Consider the following 21,561-nt stretch of genomic DNA (forward strand, 5'->3'; position numbering starts at 1 on the left):
TAATGCTAAGAAAATATTTTATTTTACCTTAAGGTTCAGGTTTTAATGTATATATAATTTGACTTAGTCCCTTACTTATCAAAGGTCACCAAAGCAGAATGAACCGCCAAATATTCCAGCATGTTTTACGCAGCGTATGCCCTTCCAGCTGCAACCCAGTACTGGGAAACACCCAATATAATTCATTCAATTCCCCTATAGCACGTGTTTGGACTGGGGGGAAACCCACACCAACGCAGGGAGAACATGCAAACTCCACACAGAAACACCAACTGACCCAGCCGAGGCTCAAACCAGCGACTTTCTTGCTGTAAGGCAACAGCACTTCCTACTGCACCAATGCGTCACTGCTGTCTGAAACTTCCATTGAAAATGAACATTTTTCCTTTACTATTTGCCATGAAAGTGATGTTACTTAACACTCAGAGGAGCCTGAAATATATGCTCATTTTAGAGGAATATTTAAGACAGTATTTAGAGGTTTTTGCATCTGACCTCTTCATATATATATATATATATATATATATATATATATATATATATATATATATGTGTGTGTGTGTGTGTGTGTGTGTGTGTGTGTGTGTGTGTGTGTGTGTATGTGTGTGTATATATACACACACACACACACAAACACACACATATATATATATATATATATATATATATATATATATATATATATATATATATATCACATGAGCAGCAGTGTGCTATGGCTGTATATCAGCACTGGTGGGAGGCGTGCGCGGCCTCGTGCCTTAGTGCCCCACCAGTGCTGATATACAGCCATAGCACACTGCTACGAGTGTGATATTGCATTTATACAACAGTTTGACGGCACAATCTTGTACATAAAAAAAGATCAAACACAGTCTAAAACCCTCTTGTATTAGGAACTACTTTCTTCCGCCATTCATTCACATCTGCAGCTGACCTCAGAACAGCAGAAGCCGATACTAATTCACCAACGTCACTTTAGAGCTGGTGTTTGAATGATTCTCTATAGCGTTATGTGAAGCGGTGCTTCTGGTGTGTGAACCCCTTAAGGTGATGACAAAACAGCAAATTTTGCTCACATTTTAAGATGATAAGGCTGAACATGACATGAAATGCCATCCGTCACAGAGATTTCTCACCAGACTGCTGTTGTGTTTGCGATAAGAAGGGACAAGGCTGAATCCAGCTTCTTATTCGCAGCTTCTTATTGACTATCCGCTCCACCTTAAAAACCACAAGGTTTCCGTTTTTTAGCTTTTTATTCGCGCAAGAGAACACACTGAGCAAGGGCTTATTATGCGGTTCTGGCGCCATCTTGTGGATAGACAACAGCAACTGTCTTTGGCCGCCGACGAGCTGTGTAGATATACAGATATATATATATATATACACACAAGTTTAGTTAATTTTGACTGACATAAGCAAATGATAATGTTATAAACAGCAGAGAGTTGTATGAAAGCGATTGAAGCATGTCCAAAAGTGTTTGAAATTTGTTGGAAGGTATGAGAAAATGCTACTAGGATGTGCATAAAATGACTAATTGTTTAGAGAAATGTATTAACTGTTGTGCAAATGTAAAGTGTTGTAAGAAATGCACCAAAGCCACTGAGAAAAACTGTAATAATAAGTGTAAATTCCAAATACAAAAATAATCAGCGTAAAAGAAGGAAGATGAGTTGAAATGATGTGGTAAAAATGAAAAATAATAGATTTATATTCTATTTTATATTCTAAATTCTTGCTTTTCCAAAGAGGATAACCTACAAACTGAAGCTAAGCAGGGCTGAGCCTGATCGGTACCTGGATGGGAGACCACATGGGAAAATTAGTTTGCTGTCGGAAATGGTATTAATAAGACCAGCAGGGGGCGCTCAACCTGCGGTCTGTGTGGGTCCTTATGCCCCAGTATATTGATGGGGACTCTTTACTGCACAGTGGGCGCTGTCTTTCAGCGGTCCTGACTCTGTGGTTGCTAAAAATCCCAGGATGTCCTTCGAAAAACAGTAGAGGTTTAACCCCGGCATTCTTGCCAAATTTGCCCACTGGCTTCCTAACCATCCCCACATGATAATTAGCTTCATCTCTCCACCAATCGGCTGGTGTGTGTGGTGTGCTGTCTGGCGCGATACGGCTGTCGTCGCATCAACTAGATGGATGCTGCACACTGGTAAAGGATGAGGAGATTCCACCCCAAAAAAGTGCTTTGGGTGTCTATATAAATGTAAGGAATTATTTTTATTAAGATAAAAGTCTTTCATTTATTCATGTCAATTTTTACCAATAAATAAATAAATTTTACTGAACACAATAACAAAAATAAATCATATAAACTCAATATTTTATGTAAACAATTCAAACCTCTAAAGAAAACTACCAGACGCGGCACATTAATATTCAGTCACTGATTTATTAATCTTCAACATTAGGAATGACCTCTATAAAATGAATCGGGTCGTCAGGAATAAAAAGTTACATCTTGAACACGGTTTATAAATAAGACGTCACACGTCAACATCAGCTTGTGCACACAAATGCTGTACTTTGGAATCGAGTTGAGGTCTGAAGAACAATATTCACACTTATAACACACACACAGTTATTAAATATCATTGGATATAGGCCACGGGAAGGATCTGTGCAGGGTTTAATACAACTTAAACACACTTTATCATGCAAAGAGGTCAAATCATCATCTGCATATTCAAGAAAACAACATCTTCCTAAAGGTCTTATGAACATGAACGTAAACGTCAGCTTCCTGAGATGAACAATGTGACCATGAGCAAACATTCAAGTGTGAAGGGAGTTTAGATTGATTTAAACATGTTTAAGGCCAGACACTGCAGGCAAAAATCGGTAATTTCTAATGCATTTTAGAAGTTTTTGGGCTTTTAAAGTGTTTGTCTAAAAAAATGCTCTTCATACATTTTTTGTTTGTAGACTTCAAGAAGTCTTTTTCCTGCACAAAATCAAAAATGTCCCTTAAAAAGTTTTCCCCACATTTCAGTTTATTGAAATATTTATTTGTGGCTGTTCACAGTATTATCTGAATGATGTAGTGATAAAAAGAGATTCTCGTAATCCCCTCTGAAAAAACTGACACTAATGTCTCAAAACTATAAGAGCCGCGAGAGATCATGCATCATATTTCTTTTTCTTGTTTTCTCGTCATGATCACAATAAAACCACTTTTGTCAAAATCGTATTAAAATTAAGTTGTGATCACAATAAAACAACTTTTGCCAAAATCGCATCAAAATGACGTTGTGATACCAATAAATCAACTTTTGTCGAAATCGCATTAAAATTAGTTTGTGATCACAATAAATAAAATTTTGTCGAAATCGCATTAATATTAGTTTGTGATCACAATAAATCAACTTTTGTCGAAATCGCATTAAAATTAGTTTCTGATCACAATAAAACAAATTTTGTCAATCGCATTAAAATTAGTTTGTGATCACAATCAACTTTTGTCGAAATCGCATTAAAATTAGTTTGTGATCACAATAAAACAACTTTTGTCGAAATCGCATCAAAATAAAGTTGTGATACCAATAAATCAACTTTTGTTGAAATCGCATCAAAATTAAGTTGTGATCACAATAAAACAACTTTTGTCGAAATCGCATTAAAATTAGTTTGTGATCACAATCAACTTTTGTCGAAATCGCATTAAAATTAGTTTGTGATCACAATAAAACAACTTTTGTCGAAATCGCATCAAAATAAAGTTGTGATACCAATAAATCAACTTTTGTTGAAATCGCATCAAAATTAAGTTGTGATCACAATAAAACAACTTTTGTCGAAATCGCATTAAAATTAGTTTGTGATCACAATAAATCAACTTTTGTCGAAATCGCATTAAAATTAGTTTGTGATCACAATCAACTTTTGTCGAAATCGCATTAAAATTAGTTTGTGATCACAATAAAACAACTTTTGTCGAAATCGCATCAAAATTAAGTTGTGATACCAATAAATCAACTTTTGTTGAAATTGCATTAAAATTAAGTTGTGATCACAATAAATCAATTTTTGTTGAAATCGCATTAAAAGTAGTTTGTGATCACAATAAATCAATTTTTGTCGAAATCGCATTAAAAGTAGTTTGTTAAGTTTGTTTAAAATTAAGTTGTAATTACAATAAAACCTTTTGTCAAAATACTGTGGATTTCTATGTGATTTTAACAAAAGTTGATTTTCTTGTGATCATGAATTAATTTTCATGTGATTTTGACAAAAGTTGTTTTTCTTGTGATAATGACTTATGATAACTTATACTGAAATCGCATGAAGATTGTCAAAACGTTAACTTAAACATTGACTCGACAAAAGTTTTATTTTGTGATCAAGACGTCACTTGATTGTAATCACAAAATACAAGTTCAGTCGAGATTGCATAAAAATTAAGTCATGACCACAATAAAACAACTTTTGTTGAAATCACGCGAAAATGAAGGTGCGACCACAATAAAACAACTTTGTATAGTGAAACAGTGTGAATTTCTGCATGATACTAGTGATCACAAATTAAAACAAATGATCACGTGACTTTGACAAAAGTTGTTTTCTTATGACCACAACTTAATTTTCATGCTATTTTGAAAAAGACTGTATTTTGTGATCGTAACTTTTCGAAAGATTTTGACAAAAGTTGTTTTTTTTGTGATTACGACTTAATATTTATGTGATATTAATACAAGTTATCTTAAGTTGTTTGTAATCATAAGAAAACTACTGTTGTTGAAATTTCATGAAAATTAAGTCATGATTATAATAAAACAACTTTTGCCGAAATACTGTGAATTTTCATGTGATTTCGAGAAAAGTTTTGTCTTGTGACTAAATTTTTTTGTGTTTTTGAAAAAGGTTTTCTAAAGACCATGACTTAATAAAACAACTTTTGTTGAAATTGCATAAAAAAAATAATTCGCGACCCTAAGAAAAAATTGTTTGTTGAAATCTTGTGAAAATGTAATTGTGATCACAAGAAAACTTTTGAGCTCTTTTCAAAATTGCATAAACATTAGGTTGTGGAAATTACATTTAAAATTCACACAATTTCAAGAAAAGTTGTATTCTTGTAGTTAAAACATAGTTTTTTATGCAATTTCGAAAACATATGTATTTTGCTATCATAACTTTTTGCATGAATTGGACAAAAGTTGTTTTCTTGTGATCACGACTTAATTTTCATACGATCTCAGCAAAAGCTGTATTTTGTGATCACGACTTTTAGCTTGATTGTGATCACACAAAACAACTTGTTGTTAACATAGTTAACAAAAATTGTCAAAATCATGCAAAAATTAATTTGTGGTCACAATAAAACAGTTTTTTTTAAAATAGTGTGAATTATTGTCTTTGACTCGACAAAATCTGTATTTTGTGATCTTGACTCTTCACTTGATTGTGATCACAATACAGCTTTTGCCGAGTCAATGTATAAGTTAAAGTTTCTACTAAATTTTAATGCAATTTCGACATAAATTGCTATGTTGTCATGATCACAATAAATCAGCATTTGTCAAAATAGTGTAAATTTTCACATGATTTGAACAAAAGTTGTTTTACATGTGATTTCGACAATATTTTCATGTGATCACCACTTAAGAAAACAACTTTTGTTTAAATTGCATGAAAACTAAGTGATCATAAGAAAATAACTTTTGTCGAACTCATGCGAAAAGTTATGATCACATTGAAAAGTCCCTTGAAAATTCAGTTGTGATCACATATGTCCAATTGATTTCAACAAAAGTTATTTTCTTGTGATCAGGGTTCAATTTTTTGCATGATTTCGAAAAAAGTTTTCTAGCAATTACGACTTAGGAAAACAACTTGTCGGAATCGCATGAAAAATAAGTCATGATCACAAGAAAATAGCGTTTGTCGAAAATTCACAATATTTTGCCAAAAGTTGTTTTCTTATGATCACAAATTAATTTTCATGCAATCCCAACAAAATCTGTATTTTGTGTTCACGACTTAATTTTTGTCGAAATCGTGTGAAAATTAAGTTTCAATCACAAGAAAACAATTTTGGTTGAAATTGTCTGTCTAGTGATGATGACCTAATTTTCATGTGATTTCATCAACAAAAATATTTTTCTTGTGATGTTGACAATGTTCTTGTAATCTCAACATAACATAGATATGTTTTTTTTTGTGATTTAGGCATAAGTTGTTTTCTTGAATCTATGACGTCTATATAAGATGATGTTCTAGATTAGGAACAGTTTTTATAGATATATAAAACATGTTGAGTTAAATTAAGTTGTGATAAGTAAAAAGAAAATTCTACTAATGCATGGCCTCAAACGACTTTCGAACAAAACAAATAAAACAATTTCTAACTCAATTTCATCCAGATTTCAGATGTTTCTGCTTGAAATGAGATCATATTTAATTAGATAAAGCCTCAATTGGACGTCTAAACATCATTTTTAAAACATTAATAATACAAAAAACATTTCGCAATTGCTTAATCAGTCAATTAACTGGAGACGTATGGTTGTAAATATTAGCTCATTTTTAGTTATTCAGTTTTTTCACCAGCAGTGTCTTGCTTTAATTTATTATGAGTAATACTTAACAGTGTGAGTCTGTTCCCTGACCAGGTAAACGCAGCTAAACCACCAGCTATGTACACTTGATGTACCGTTTACACCGCAGTTTAATTATTATTCAAATAAGGTTTCATGCACGTTGAACTAAACTAAAAGTCAGCCAAAACAAACAGAACGGCTGTGGTTTGTCTTGTCTCTGAATTGATCTGGAATGCATTGGGAATCAGTTTTCTGGATTTGGGGTCAAGGTGAGTGTGACCTCTGGCTCCTGAAGGTGACCTTTGACCTTGTCGTGGAACTTTTCTCTGTAGCGATTAAACTCCATGATGCTCTCCGGCTCCTCCTGCAACCAGAACTTATCGAACTCGTACGCCAGGTAACCTACAGACAGGGAAATAGAGGAGTCAAATGTATTATTCTTATTATCTTTAAGCTTGATTTATTATGATAATTATATTATACAGTTGACGTCTGAATTATTAGAGCCCCTGTAATTTTTTCCTGAGAGACTTTTTCAACACATTTCTAAACATAATAGTTTTAATAACTCATCTCTAATAACTGATTTATTTTATCTTTGCCATGACAGTAAATAATATTTTACTAGATATTTTTCAAGATCATAGATTTAAAAGCTTAACTAGGTTAATTAGGTTAACTAGGCAGGTCAGGGTAATTAGTCAAGTCATTGTATAATGATGGTTTGTTCTGTAGACTATCGAAAACAAATATTACGTAAGGGGGCTAATAATATTGACCTTAAAATGGTTTTAACATTTTTTAAACTGCTTTTATTCTTGCAGAAATAAAACAAATAAGACTTTCTCCAGAAGAACAAATATTATCAGACATACTGTGAAAAATTCATGAGGGCGAATCATTTTGAATCAACTGTATACACTCATATACAAATAAAAATTATATGTAAATATACATATAAAAATTGTGATTATGCACTTTTAAAGACATCAAGGAAATACAAAAAAATATATACTAAAGAATATTTTCAAATACATTAAATAATATGATATTTTTTCCAATATATTAGGCACATACTGTAAAGAATTAACTTATTTATATATTTTAATAATTTAATTAGTGCGCACAATAGTGTTCTATCACAATTATACATACCTTTCTTCCTGTTTTTCCTGGGATTCTCCTGTATTTTACAATTTTATCCCAATATCATCCAGTAGAGCTATTTTTCCATATTTGTAATCTTTCTATGAAGGGTGGCAATAAACATCAAAGAGCCGAACCACCAGGGGGCATCTCTTGCTTTAAAATGTTAATCTGTTTTGTGCTTTCTGTTCATTTAGGCATGAAAACACTTTGAAATAAATATAAAAGTGATGAGATTTCCTTCCTTTCCATTACAGGTGCTGTTGCCCCTTCTATGCAATCCTAAAAACAGTCAGTTGATGTAGCAGTAGGTGACTGTCAGATGCGCTCCACAATGATCAACAGACGCTGTTTCTCAAAAGCATTCTGTATACATGATTTAAAGCAAAGGGAAAATGCATGCTCTGGGTTTTGGGTGCGTGTTTGAACAGACATGTACACATAATAATAATACTACTAATATTATATAACATAAATAATATAATGATATAAATAATATAATAACTATTATTTTTAACACAACTAATTTTGTCTTAAAATGTGCATAACCGGTTAGCAATCAATCAAAGTCTTTCACTATGGATTTGCGCATTTTTAAAGTGACACTTCTGTTATTTAATGTAATCAAATGAAAAGTCTAAATGTGAGATCCATTCGTTGCTCTATAATCAGAATGTTTAAATTATACAGTGAAGAAAAGGTTCAAGAGATTAGATTTTTTTAATAATAGCTATTAACTTTAATAGGCTTAACTTTAATTTATTTGCATGTCTACTATTTATTCTATCCTTAGTATTAATAATATTAATAATCATAAAAATTATAATAATAAACATATTATACCGTTTTAACTGTTTACAATGAAATGGCTCCAGATGAACAGATTTAGTAATTTGGGGAATTTATTTATTTTTTTTGTGTGTTTTTGGGAGGGGATCCCTTCCTTTCAAATCCCAATGTTGACAGGTATGCAATTATACTGTCACAATAATTGCAATAATAAGTCATTAGAAAATAAAAAATGCATCTCTACTGATTTTAAAACGTATCTACACAAGCACTTTTTTCCACACCATTTCTGTTTTTTTAAATTAGTTGTCATAATAGTTTCACAGTTTCCTATTTCTTCTTTATTTGTATTTCTTCATTAGAAAATAAAACATAATTTAGATGTGTGCTCCATTTAGATGTATTTACAGTATTTTCTAAAGTAAAAAAGTGTTTTCTCTACAGTATTTTTATATACATTTTTTAAACTGAATATTTAGTGCTTCCCACAGGTCAGAAATGTACTTGCGGTGGTAGCCGGATTGAAACACACCATTAACCTACAGCACATAAAGAGTTAACTATATGCGACAAACTAAACATAATTTGATTTTTAACACTATTTTTTATTATTATCTGTTTAAAATTTCTTTCTTCTCTTAACTTTCTTTTAAATTGGGTTAAATTAAAAAAAAAAGACTGTTGAAATAAATTTCTCTTCTGCTATTCAGGAGCCATGAGCACCCACTGACAGGTCAAATCTGCCTCTCTCCATCTCTTATTCAAGTTCATGTTGCTTTATTGGCATGACACTTTGTTCAGTATTGCCAAAGCATTTTAGATGTATAAAACATGTAATATATTGACATTATCAAATTAATAAAATATACAGCAAATGAGAAAAAAATGACAGAACAAAAATTATATAACCAGACAATATCTCAGAAGTGGAGACGCAGTGGCACAGAAGGCAGTGCTGTCACCTCACAGCAAGAGGGTCGCTGGTTCGAGCCTTGGCTCGGTCAGCTGGCATTTCTATGTGGAGTTTGCAAGTTCTCCCCAAGTTTGCGTGGGTTTCCTCCATGTGCTCAGGTTTCCCCCACTTGTCCAAAGACATGCGCTACAGGTGAATTGGGTAAGCTAAATTGTTAGCAGTGTGTGTGTGAGTGTGAGAATGAGAGTGTATGGATGTTTCCCAGTGATGGATTGCAGCTGGAAGGGCATACGCTGCGTAAAATATGTTGAACAAGTTGGCGGTTCATTCCGCTGTGGCGACCCCAGATTAATAAAGGGACTAAGCCGACAAGAAAATGAATAAATGTCTAAAAATTATAATAATTATAAGATAGAAACGTGTAGATTATTTAAATGAGACCATTTTTAAAGGTGTACAAATATTCTGCAGCCAATTTAGATGTCATTTTGTCCTCTCCAGTGTTTGGTAAATTTTTTGTCGATTAGAGTAAATAATTAATTATTTAATGTCTCTCACTCTCGCGGCTGTGCACATTAAATTAACGTGCGTCTCTGTGGGTCTGCAGAGCACATGAGACTGTCTGTGGGAGTGTTGACAGTTCTCGTGCACACAGATGGAGCAGTACGAAATGGGTAAAGGAGAGAAGATTTTCCACTACTTAATCACTGGTGGATGTTTTGTTATAGTGGGCGGATACAAAAAAAAAAAAAAAGTGTGAGAGGATGATAATATTAGTAAAAAAACAACAACCTGTCACTAAATATAGTTGTGCGGCTGTTATTATGCCTGGACGGCCCACCCAAGTAAAGTCTATGTGTGGGAAGCACTGCTATTATTAGTCTATCACAATAATTCTATGCTGATTTTTTACTCCATTCCACATTTTTTTAAATAGAACATTTAAATTTTATTAACATTGAAACCCTTTTTTGCTCTTTAATTGATATGCATTTATAAATGAAAAAGTTTTTAATAATATTTTTGGTCACACTTTAAATTAAGGGTTCATTAGTTAATGCATTTACTAATGTGAACTAATCATCAACAACAGCACAGTATTTACTGTAATACATGTATTGTTCAGTGTTTGTTCATGTTAGTAAATGCATTAACTAATACAACCTTATTGTAAAGTGTTAACATTTGTTTAAAAAGGTTTTTATACTGCATTTCATTTGAATGATGATATTATTACACAGAAGTTTCTCACTCAATTTAAGCTTAGTTTAATTTTTCACTTAATTGACATTTTGTGAGGTTCACTCAAACAACATTGACTTTTTAATCGAGCCATTTTAAACACAAAGTGTTTCCACATTTGTATAAAAGAGAGGTCATCTAGAGCTCACTCACAGTAGAACTGATGGAAGTGCTGCATTTCTGCTTTTCCAGACACACTGTTATAGAAATGAAGCTTCAGAGCATCCGACTTCATTAAACTGTAGGCCATCTCTGTCAGATTGATGCCCACGATGGCATATGAATACCTGCACGCACACACGCACACACAAAAAAACACAAACAAATACACACACATGAGTTATGAATAATAAAAAGAGCAGATTGATAGTGCTGATATGATGTTTCTGATCGAGGACTGACCCGAGTGTGGGGTGATTTGCATGTGACAGAACCTGCCGGGCTGCGTCTGTGTGTTTCTCACTGAAAAAACTGTGGACAAAAACAATAAATGTTAACACTGGTGTGAAAGAATGACAGCTTTAAGTTGTTATTTATTCAATTCAGCTTTTTGTCATCAACTTTGTCATCAATTTTTCATCCAGAGACAGAATAACACCATTAAAACAAATGTTCAAAGAAGAAGGTGTAACAGATTATCGCTACCTAGACAGTCGAATGGGGAAAAGTAATAATATTTTTTGTTGTTGTTGTATTATTTTATTTATTATTTTTAGACATTTTTTCTGATCAACTTTTTTTCAGACATTGAACATTTGTTTGATCGATGTTTTGTTCAGAAGAAAGTGTAGCATATTATTGATACCTTGACAGTCAAATGGGGGGAAAATAAATAATAAAACATCTTTTTTATTGTTATTTTTTAGAATTTTTTTGTAATCAACTTTTCATTATATTTCAGACAAAATAACATTATTTTTCTTTTTGGACCATTTTTTAAATGATGTTATTTTGTCTGTCTGAAAAGGTGATTACACCTTAGTTAGTTATTAAGTTAGAATTCTGAGTTATAAAGTCGCAATTCTCTAGTTTAAGTCAGAATTGCAAGTTATTAAGTTAGAATTGTGACTATAACTCAGAAGTCTGACTATATAACTCCCAAAAGTGACTTTATTACTCAGAATTCTGATCTAATAACTCGCAATTCTGACTTAATAACTCAGAATTCGGACTTTATAACTTGCAATTCTGACTTAATAACTCCGAATTCTGACTCAAACTCAGATTTCTGACTTTTTAACTCAGAATTTAGATTTAATTACTCAGAATTCTGACTTTATAACTTAAAATTGCGACTTCATAATTTTTTTTCATTGTTTTTGATATTTTTTTATTCAGTGGCAGGAATGGGCTTCCGTAGTTTTCAGCACTTTGAGTCAAAAGAATCACATACAAGCAATACAAAAGGAAAACGTCTGGCTCCTGATGACACACTGAGGTCTTATGAAGTTAAATGATCAGTCCGTGCAAGATACTGAATCTGATTTATAACATCATCACTTATAACATTATAATCTGCTGCTATGCTGACACACAGGCATTTGTAGCTCCACCTTCTTCTGAAAAAAAGAGCACAATCTCATTAGAATTTAAAGCGACGATTACCAAAACAGCACAATTAGGATCAAAGTCTAAACGGGTCAGTTATAAAACAATAATTTGGGAATATTTTGATTTGAAACTTCATACACGCACTCAAGGGACATCGGAGAATTATTTTACATCTTATAAAAGGGGCATAAAAGATCTGCTTTAATGCCTTACTAAAGAAACAAGTCACCTACATCTTCGATGACCTTAGAATGAGCAAATCAGCAGTACATTTTCAATTTTGATGAACTCTCCTCAAGCAATGAGAACAAACATGACCTACAGCAGGTTTGTGAGTCCCAGCATCCCCATGCCTCTGAAATCCGTCTTGGGATCGTCGCCCTGAAAGCCGATGTTTCCCCACTGCTTGGTGATCCTGGATTCCAGCTTTACTGACGGCATCAGCAAATCCCAAAGCTGGAAAACGAACACACACTATTCCAATACTCAAATTAAATCCAGATAAAAAAAAAAACTGACTTTATAATCAACAAATCCATCACCTTCAGAAGCATGTTCTCATGTTGTTCATTTTCAGAGTCAAACACCTTCTTCCTCAGCTCTTCCACCTCCTCAAACAGCTCATTATATCCGTTTATTTGTAACAAGCACTGACGAAGATTGACCTTAAACCTGTAAGTGACGTGTAACCCAGGTTACTAGTGGGTAGTACACAGCGATTGAGCAAATAGAAATAACCTTATAAATATGAGAAAAAACATCGGCTAAACACTCGATTAAATAATATATTATAATTATTTAATTATATATATAATTTATAATAGAGTGTTATACAGCATCCAAGGAAGTAGTGCTTTGGAATGACATCATCGTACCTTCCACTATCCGCTTGTTAAGTGGTGTCGTATGTAATATTGTTTGCGGGTCCAAGCCGCCATTTATTTGAGTGGAGAAATCACTTGTTTATGGTCATGTTTTATTCCTATCACACATTAAAGTTAATTTTACATAAAGTCATAGTGTACACAACAATCTCTGGGCTTGCTGCATAACAAATACCAAATATTTTACAATTTATAAAACAATAAATCACTTTCTGGCCATCGGATATTAGGCATGGACATATCGGGCTATCGGGATTTTCGAAAGTATTAAATCGCTTTGTAAATGTTGATTATTACCATTTCATGAGTCTCCCCATTCAGTTTAATAGAGCGCTTGGACCCGGACGCCGCTTCGCGTGACATCACACTTAACAAGCAGATAGCAGCAGATCAGCTTTACAAACAATAACAAATCTCTCTTGTCTGTTAGCTTGTGTTTACCGTTGCTATGGTGATTCAGTGTTTGCAAAGAAATGCAGAGTTGTTATATTATTAACAGTAGAAAAGTATTAGATTTATATTTTTTAATGTTTTAAATGCGTATTTACTGTGAAATTTTACCGTTAATAAGATGTTGAAATGATTTACATTATATATTTTTAATTAAGGATTGAGAGAAAAACAAGATTTGTATCTTAAGAGTGAAATCTGCACACGAGTGCTTTTGATTTTGAATGATTTCCTTGGTGAGTTTGTGTGTTTTTACATTGTTTTCATTATAACTTGATTTAAACTAGTAGTAATTCTTGTGAAATACAATGTTTGTGTGTTACACAGTATTATACAAGTGATTGTGTAAAGTATATTTGTGTGTGTGTGTGTGGCTGTGAATTTAAGTAAAATGCTGTCATTTGCAAAAAAAAAAAAGCCAAATAAGAAAGAGAAATATAGAGACACCGAAATTCAGCATAGAGTAGCATATACATGATTATTTATTGTTGCTGTTTAATTATAAATGTGTTGAGCTGAGATAATACATACATTGTAAAGGCTAATGGTTTCTTTGGCTTTGTGTTTTCAAGGCCAGGTTTTTTTTTTCTTTGTTTTTTTTTGTTTGTAGATCTTCTTCTGGCTTTTCATATTATTATTTTTGCTTGTAAAACTGGTATTAAATCCTGATATAATTATTATATACATTTACTTGTAACAAACACAGACAAAGCAACAAATAAAAAAACTCTAATAGCGGATGACTGCTTCTCACTCAGGGCTAGTTATGCTAATCCGCTTGTTAAGTGTGACGTCACAGGGAGCGGCTTCCGGGTCCAAGTGCTCTATTCAACTGAATGGGGAGACTCATGATATGGTAATAATCAACGTTTACAAAGCAATTTAATACTTTCGAAAGTCAAGATTGCAATATATATGTCCATGCCTAATATCCGATGGCCAGAAAGTAATTCATTGTTTTATATATTGTTAAATTTTTGGTATTTTTTATGCAGCAAGCCCAGAGATTGTTGTGTACACTATGACTTTATGTAAAATTAACTATAATGTGTGATAGGAATAAAAAGTGATCATAAACGAATGATTTCTCCACTCAAATGAATGGCGGCTTGGACCCGGAAACAGTATTACATACGTCACAAACACGTCACCACTTAACAAGCCAATTAGGGAGAGATGGTCACTAGTGGGCGGGCCTTTCCCCCTCTTACGACACGTAAATGTCAAATCAAAAAGTTTTTAATCAAGTGTGATTATTTAGAAAATACAAGCGCTTGGATATTTTCACACTTTGCAGCCAGACAACTGTGTTTAAAACTCTTAAAAAAGTGATTTTTGCATAATAGGGGCCCTTACGTGGGGTCTTTCTGCTCCTTGATTCTCTTCTCCTGTATTATTTGAGCCAGGCGGTCCTCCAATTCATTCTGCTTCACAGATAAAGCTGTTTGCAAAACCTAAACAAACATAGTGTAAAGAGTTCATGCACAGATAATGAAGTGCTGAATTTAACAGTCTGACTGCAAAATCAATGCCACACATACCTTGCTTTTGGAGGATTTCAGAGAATACTCTACAAACAAATAAAACACACACACACACACACACACACACACACACACACACACACACACACACACACACACACACACACACACACGTTAATACAACACTGATACATTTAAACCAAAAATTATAAATATCACTTTAGATTGGTCACTATATGATCCGAACTTTCATTTTTAGGTAAACAATATTTGCTTCTCTTCTCCTATCCATCTTTTTTCTACACAACATCATAATGCTTTGTGTTAAACTGTAAATATTCAGCAAAAAAATAGTACAATAAGGTCATTATTCTCCTCACAGTTCATCCATCCAATATTAAACACGACTTAGAATAAACAAATGACTTTTAGCAGAACAATTCTTTCTGCAGCAATACTACAGATGTATATTGAACATGACCATGCTGTGGGGAATTCAAAGAGAAAATAATGCGGAGGAACAAAACACAGTGAGCTCAAAATAGCTCTGAACACAAATGTGCTTAAGAAACTAACGTCACGTTAAAGTATTAACAGGTAACGTTATTTTCATGATGATAAATCTAAAGCAAAAAGCCAAATGTAGCTCTCACTCACTTTTCACTATGGATATGAATTAATCTACACATTAAAAAACACTGCTGTGATTTAGAGCAAATACTAGTGTTTTGAACCATACTGTAGAATATTTTACTGCATTTCTAAAAGTATTTACAACACTTATTGAAAGCTATACTCTGTTATTAACTCTAGTAAACTGATAAACTGTAAAAAAATGTAATTATTTGCTACAGTAAGCTGTGGTGTTTTGTAGAATAATATACACTATAGTTGTGGAAAACCATAGTAGTGGGTCGTTTGTTTATATTATAGTTGATGTGTTACTATAGCAACTATAATATTATGACAACGTATTAAAGTACTTTACTATATTATGATTCAAAAGCACTATAGTATTTACAGGGAAAAATACAATATTATTTTATCATCTAAGTTGTAGCACAATCTTTTTAAAAATGACTTGTTTTAAAGTTAAGTTACATTCGTCAAACCGGAAGTGCGACCCATAATTTAAAACGCAGTTGTCGTAAGTTGCTGCTAGATCAAATACCGTTGCGGCTGCAAGTTAACAAGACTTATTAAAATTATTTATTGGTCACACTTTACAATAAGGTTCATTAGTTAATGTTAATTAATGCATTTACTAAGATGAACAAACAATGAACAATACATTTACTACTGTATTTGTTCATGTTGGTTAACGTTAGGTAATGAAAATACAGTAGTTCAATGTTAGTTCATGTTAACTCATGGTGCATTAACTAATGTTAACAAGCATGGACTTGGATGTTAATAATGCATTAGTGAATGTTTAATTATGATTAATAAATGCTGTACATGTGTTGTTCATGATTAGTTCATGTTAGTAAATGCAATAACTAATGAACCTTATTGTAAAGTGTTACCTATTTATTATATTTCTCATTTATTGTATTTTATTAACGTCTTCCCCTACCCCAAGCCAACCGTCACAATAATGTAAAAACAGTAGTTGTACCGAGTATTATGTTATTAAATTACCCAATAAATTGTATGTTTTAACATCTAACCCTACCATAAACCCCAAACACAACGTCACTATACTTAAATTTGTTTTAATTACTATTATATAGAGTGTTACAAAAATGCTGCTATATTGATGTGCGTATCCACAGCTGTATCCTATCTAGACTTTACCATCATTGTGGGCGGAAGAAAATGGTAAAGTCTAGATGGGATACAGCTGCGGATACTCGCATCAGTGTAGCACAACTTTTGTGACACTGTATAACAATAATTAATGTTTTTATGTTTTTGTGAGGGTTGGGTTTGTTAGGGCTGAGGTAGATGTTAATAACACAGAATTCACTGGGCGATTAAATAAATAATGTGAATAATACTCTGTATAATTACTGTTTTTACACTACTGAAAGGTTGGGATAGGGGTAGACATTAATAAAATACAGTGTAAATTGATAAATAAAACTCGTTAACTTCCGGCCGCAGCTGTACTCTTTCTCAGCCCCATAGCCAGGGTGGGTTCGGGTGGTTTAAAAGACCCACCCCCTTATGATAAAACCCAGAATTTGGCCCATATATAAGCTCATTTATCTCATTTTTGATAGTATGCCATCATAAATTGTGAAATAACCAAGAGAAGATGGCTTTAAGAAGAAAAACTAATAAAATAACCTTTAAAAGAAGGCTTTTATTATTTAAAATGGACAAATTCTGACTGAGGAAATGAGCTGGCAAGTTTGTTAATTGCATATAGGCTACAGTTTTTACAGATTGCCAATTTTTTTTTGTTTTTGTTAGTTTTTTTAAGATGGATGATAATAAATTAGCATTTAAAAAATAAATATTTTTTTCGTATTTCTATAATTCCAATCTCATTACATCGTATATAAAACTGTAATAGCTTAAAGTTTAACTGCACATTGGTAAATAAACATACATATTTGTAAAGAAACTTTTTTGTGCAGAAATGTAGGATGTATTTTTGTTGCATCAAAAAGTATGGCAATGATAACCATCTGACAAACTAATCTAGCACAAATTATTAGTGCTTAAAATGTCACTAAAATGTAGTATTTGAACATCATATTATTTGAACATCATAGTTTTAAAGATAAATCGATCATCATCATAATCACCTATCTGTGAAGTCCTCAGAGCTCCAGCTTTGCATCGGGCACAAATGCGCTGAAGTTCACATCTTCCCGTGACCAGCCGAAGGAACCACTTCAACCAGAAGCGCAGACAGGAGGAATAGAAACACTGCCAGATATATCCCAGCATCCTCTGAAACACAAGCACCCCCAGATAAGCGTCATTCAGCAAACGTACGTTCCTCCTAATGCATGCATCTGATCATTTAGACATGTATAACATACACAGGATGGACAGTTCGTATGGCGTTTCTCATAATAAACAGCACACAGCTCATGCAAGCGGTCCACGCTGTCTCTGGAGCTACACATCACTGATGTACACTTGATTCAGTGCGAATGATCCTTGTACTCTGTGAAGACATTCTGATATTTTTCTGAGAACTGCCATTAGTTGTATCTCTGACCAATAAGACGTGTGCATGACCCTTGTTTGCGCAATTCAGCATCAAATCGGACAAAGTGTCGGATAAAGCTTCGGAAAATAAGCTGGACAGCACAACAGGTTGCTCGTGCACGAGACAGACGTAAACAAAACAATTAACAAGCAGCGTGAATTCAACTGAAGACGCGGTTCACTTGACGCTTATATTGTTTGTATCGATTCAAGCCATGTTTTTCTGGCATTTAACGACAAATGGGAAAGATTTTATTGAGTCCGATAACTGTATGGATCACACTTACCAGCAGTGTCCTCTCCCGGAAATGATTCGTATTGGTGCGCATGCGCAGAACTGAACCGTTGACCATCTCAGAGGGCGCAAGTAGGGGTGTTCAGTTTCCAAATCCAAAATTAGGATTCGATAATCAGAGTCGACTCTAACTCAATCGAATTGACTCCAATCACATTCACTTAAAAATAGCGCAAGGATTAAACATATATTGCATTGTATACAGCGCTATTGAGTCATTTGCAGATTTACATTGTGCAGTTCTCATCTGGTCAGACAAAACCAAAAGTTTAAGCCGGCTGCAGTCCAAAATAAAATAGTCTACATTTTTTACAGCATGTTTTAATTGTCTTGTTAAACAATTGCAATGCAATCTGGGAGACAGAAAATTAAAACATCAATTAATTATCGATTTATTATCAAAACATTTAACGAAAAGAAGTTTAGTAAATCAACAAAGAAAATAACGCCGCAATTTAGGGATTAAAGTAGCTAAGCCTTCCATGTCTCTAATCTCTTATATTACAGTACATTCCAATGCACAATAAATAGGTTATGTTTAACAAAATACTTTGTGTAAAGACGTGATAGCGTAATCACAACTCAGAACTACATCCTTATATAGTATACAAAACAATTAATGTTTTCTCAGATTGCCATATCAGCAAAAACATTATTTGAAATATGCGCATTTAGATTTGTAGGAAAAATAGAGTTGACTATTTGTAAAAGTAATACAAACACTTTTTGATAAGATTTTTTTTCTTTTTAATTATCACACTGATAATGAACAGTTACGTTCTTTTAACCAAACACAGCTTGTATACTTATTCTTTTTAACTTGTGAAATTAACACATTCGCGAAAGTGACAACAATTAATAGCTCTATTGGAATTTATTGCTACCTAAATTACCAACAATTATACACACTAAAAATATCAGTAAATTACCAGTTTACTGCAATTTACTCTACTGAGTGAAGCCTGCAGCCACTGCCCTTTTGAGTCACTTCTTAAATATTGCTAAAAGTAGCCAAATGAATGTTAAAAACTGCTAAATTTGTTGCTGGGTGCTTTTTGAAAAATTGCTAGGGTAGTATAAACAGTTGCTAAATCTAGCAACAAAATAGCTAAGTTGGCAACACTGATTACCAAACTATTCTTGCTCAATGTGGAGGGCGTATGTTATGACGTCAGCGCGCTGGGGCGGGGCAGGCTGTGGATTCTGGTATAAAAATGCGCGTCCGCAATTAGCGCAGTTTGCCCGTTCGCTCTCTGTTGTTAACAACAGGTTAATAAACAATCAAACAAACAAACAAACGCCCATAAACACTCGACGGGTTTCACGCCATTTACCACCTAAATCACTTTTTGGCAGAATTCCGACACATTATCCACAAAATCTCACCCGGAGTTTGAGGCCCATTTGGAAAGCAGCTTGCAAAAGGTATGTTCGTTTGTGTTATTAGTCAACTTAGCAGTGATGCTAACCTGCAGCCCAGTTTAAATTGAGCAAAGTTCTGTTTGTAAAAACAATAGCTTCGTATTTGAATTTAATTGTGCCCAATATTTAGCCTAAATGAGAAACTGTTAACGTTATACTAGTTAGTTTAGACCGTTTAAAAAGTTTTTGTTGACATTCATTCAGTCGTTTTTAATCGTCATCCAGACAGTGATGGTGGAGTGAATGTTGAATTAAATATTTATTTATTTGTATATACGATAATGTGCCGCGTTTTGTATACATTAGATTCCGTGTTCGTTTGTTGATAAATTGGGATGGGTTTATTGAAAGCAGGGGCTTCTAAGTTGTGCAGGATGAGTGATGTTGTATTGAGGTAAAGTTGGTTGTATATTTTCGCATTCATTAAATTTTATACAGTAACGTTAACAACTGACAGTATATATGACTTTTGCCAAAGACGATAGAATATAAATGGGGTTTGCTATTTCTTACCACTATATTGAATATTTGGTCTGAAATAGCATATAAGTGTTGACTTGCATTAAAACAAGCACATCACTATTTGACTGTAAACCATGTGGTACCAAGATGGACATTAGCTATGTTTCCATCCAAAAATGCGAAATAACTTTATGCGCAAAACTGGATTATCGCATAGAAGACGTGCGAATAAAGCAGCATTTTCTCGCAACAGCGAACAAAATCGTCACTTCCTTATTAACTGGCACCAAATATAAACAGTAAAAATTAAATTTACAGCGGTAGGAGAAACTACCTCAATATTTTCTTCATTTAATAAATGACTTGCCTCACCAGAAGGCAATCCTGACACACAGTGAACGCGCGGGGGCGTTTGAAGGCGTGAGACGCGGAGCACCGACGCTCTTGATTCAGGGGGGCCATTAATAATATAATACACAATACTGAAACGGTACAACATTTCAGATGGTTTACAGTTTGCTCAGGCTAATTGGTTTGTCCATTCAAACGCATTTTTATCATCACACTATCTCTTATAACAAAATCACAGGACCTTTTTTAATGTGCATACTGGAATTTGTACGGTGAAAGTGTTTCTATCGTAGTTTATGTGCATTTTTCTTATTGAATAAAAAGTTTATCCTACTAAGTTATGCACATAAGCTTTCTTTGCGTTTCCATAAACCGTTTTTTATGCTCAAAATAGGTGGATGGAAACGTAGCTATTGCTGATGATGTAATTCCTATTTAGAGTTTGCAAACAATACTTTTCTGAAATTATATTATTTAGGGGAAAGTCTGAATGTGCAAAAATAAAACTAACTTTTCCCCAATTGACGTTGTGGTGATGTTGCAGGTCATCTTGATGGATTTTTCCAGATTCCTCCTGATTTTTCAAGGTTGCTGTTAGTAACTGTGGAGTCTGGATTGATAGCATGAAGGCTTGTGGCCTAAAGGCTTATTGTGTAGTAGACTACACAGACTTAAACCTTTGTGTGCTAACGTTTCCATCCACTCTGTGGTGATTTGTACAATTGATTTGGCCACAACTTTCTCTGTTTTAGCAAATGCAATGATTTTAGTGACAAATCTTATTTTGACTCATATTTTAGAAAAATACTTTTGAATTTTTCAAACTCAACAGTGTAGTCTGGCAAAT

The 21,561-nt window shown here is 33.4% G+C and overlaps 1 protein-coding gene and 1 long non-coding RNA gene across 5 annotated transcripts in view; one reads left to right on the top strand and one right to left on the bottom strand.

Annotated features, from left to right (window-relative positions):
- Positions 1 to 2,390: 2,390 nt before the first annotated feature.
- Positions 2,391 to 18,509, bottom strand: elmod2 (ELMO/CED-12 domain containing 2). 2 transcript variants are annotated; one of them, NM_001204132.1, is made up of 9 exons: positions 18,472 to 18,509; positions 17,773 to 17,920; positions 15,074 to 15,102; positions 14,889 to 14,986; positions 12,741 to 12,870; positions 12,521 to 12,654; positions 11,050 to 11,118; positions 10,801 to 10,934; positions 2,391 to 6,959 (listed from the first exon to the last, which is right to left on the bottom strand). In NM_001204132.1, exons 2-9 carry the CDS (start codon positions 17,915 to 17,917, stop codon positions 6,802 to 6,804), a joined length of 897 nt encoding a protein of 298 aa, NP_001191061.1. In that variant the 5' UTR covers positions 17,918 to 17,920; positions 18,472 to 18,509; the 3' UTR covers positions 2,391 to 6,801. The 2 variants fall into 2 exon arrangements, with proteins under 2 accessions (NP_001191061.1, XP_009292906.1); XM_009294631.4 differs by having other exon boundaries at positions 18,013 to 18,504.
- LOC108190370 (uncharacterized) overlaps positions 13,516 to 21,561 on the top strand; it is a 124,093-nt gene continuing 116,047 nt past the window's right edge. For 2 of the 3 annotated variants that reach the window (XR_012382288.1, XR_012382287.1), the window contains exons 1-2: positions 13,516 to 13,768; positions 17,785 to 17,961. This is a non-coding gene — a long non-coding RNA (uncharacterized lncRNA). Of the gene's footprint in view, positions 13,769 to 17,784; positions 17,962 to 19,719; positions 19,905 to 21,561 lie in introns of those variants that run through there. The other variant, XR_002459124.3, reaches the window with a different exon arrangement.

This window comes from Danio rerio, chromosome 1, assembly GCF_049306965.1.
Source record: "Danio rerio strain Tuebingen ecotype United States chromosome 1, GRCz12tu, whole genome shotgun sequence".
Taxonomy (NCBI): domain Eukaryota; kingdom Metazoa; phylum Chordata; class Actinopteri; order Cypriniformes; family Danionidae; genus Danio; species Danio rerio.

Bases quoted from the DNA above. Each gene is read 5' to 3' on its own strand.
- elmod2 (XM_009294631.4), bottom strand. From the start codon at position 18,099: ATGTGTAGCTCCAGAGACAGCGTGGACCGCTTGCATGAGCTGTGTGCT. The intron at 17,921-18,012 runs GTATGTTATACA...CTTGTGTTTCAG, and splicing joins ATACGAACTGTCCATCCTGT to AGGATGCTGGGATATATCTG. The intron at 12,655-12,740 runs GTGATGGATTTG...TTCGTTTTCCAG, and splicing joins ATGAGAACATGCTTCTGAAG to CTTTGGGATTTGCTGATGCC.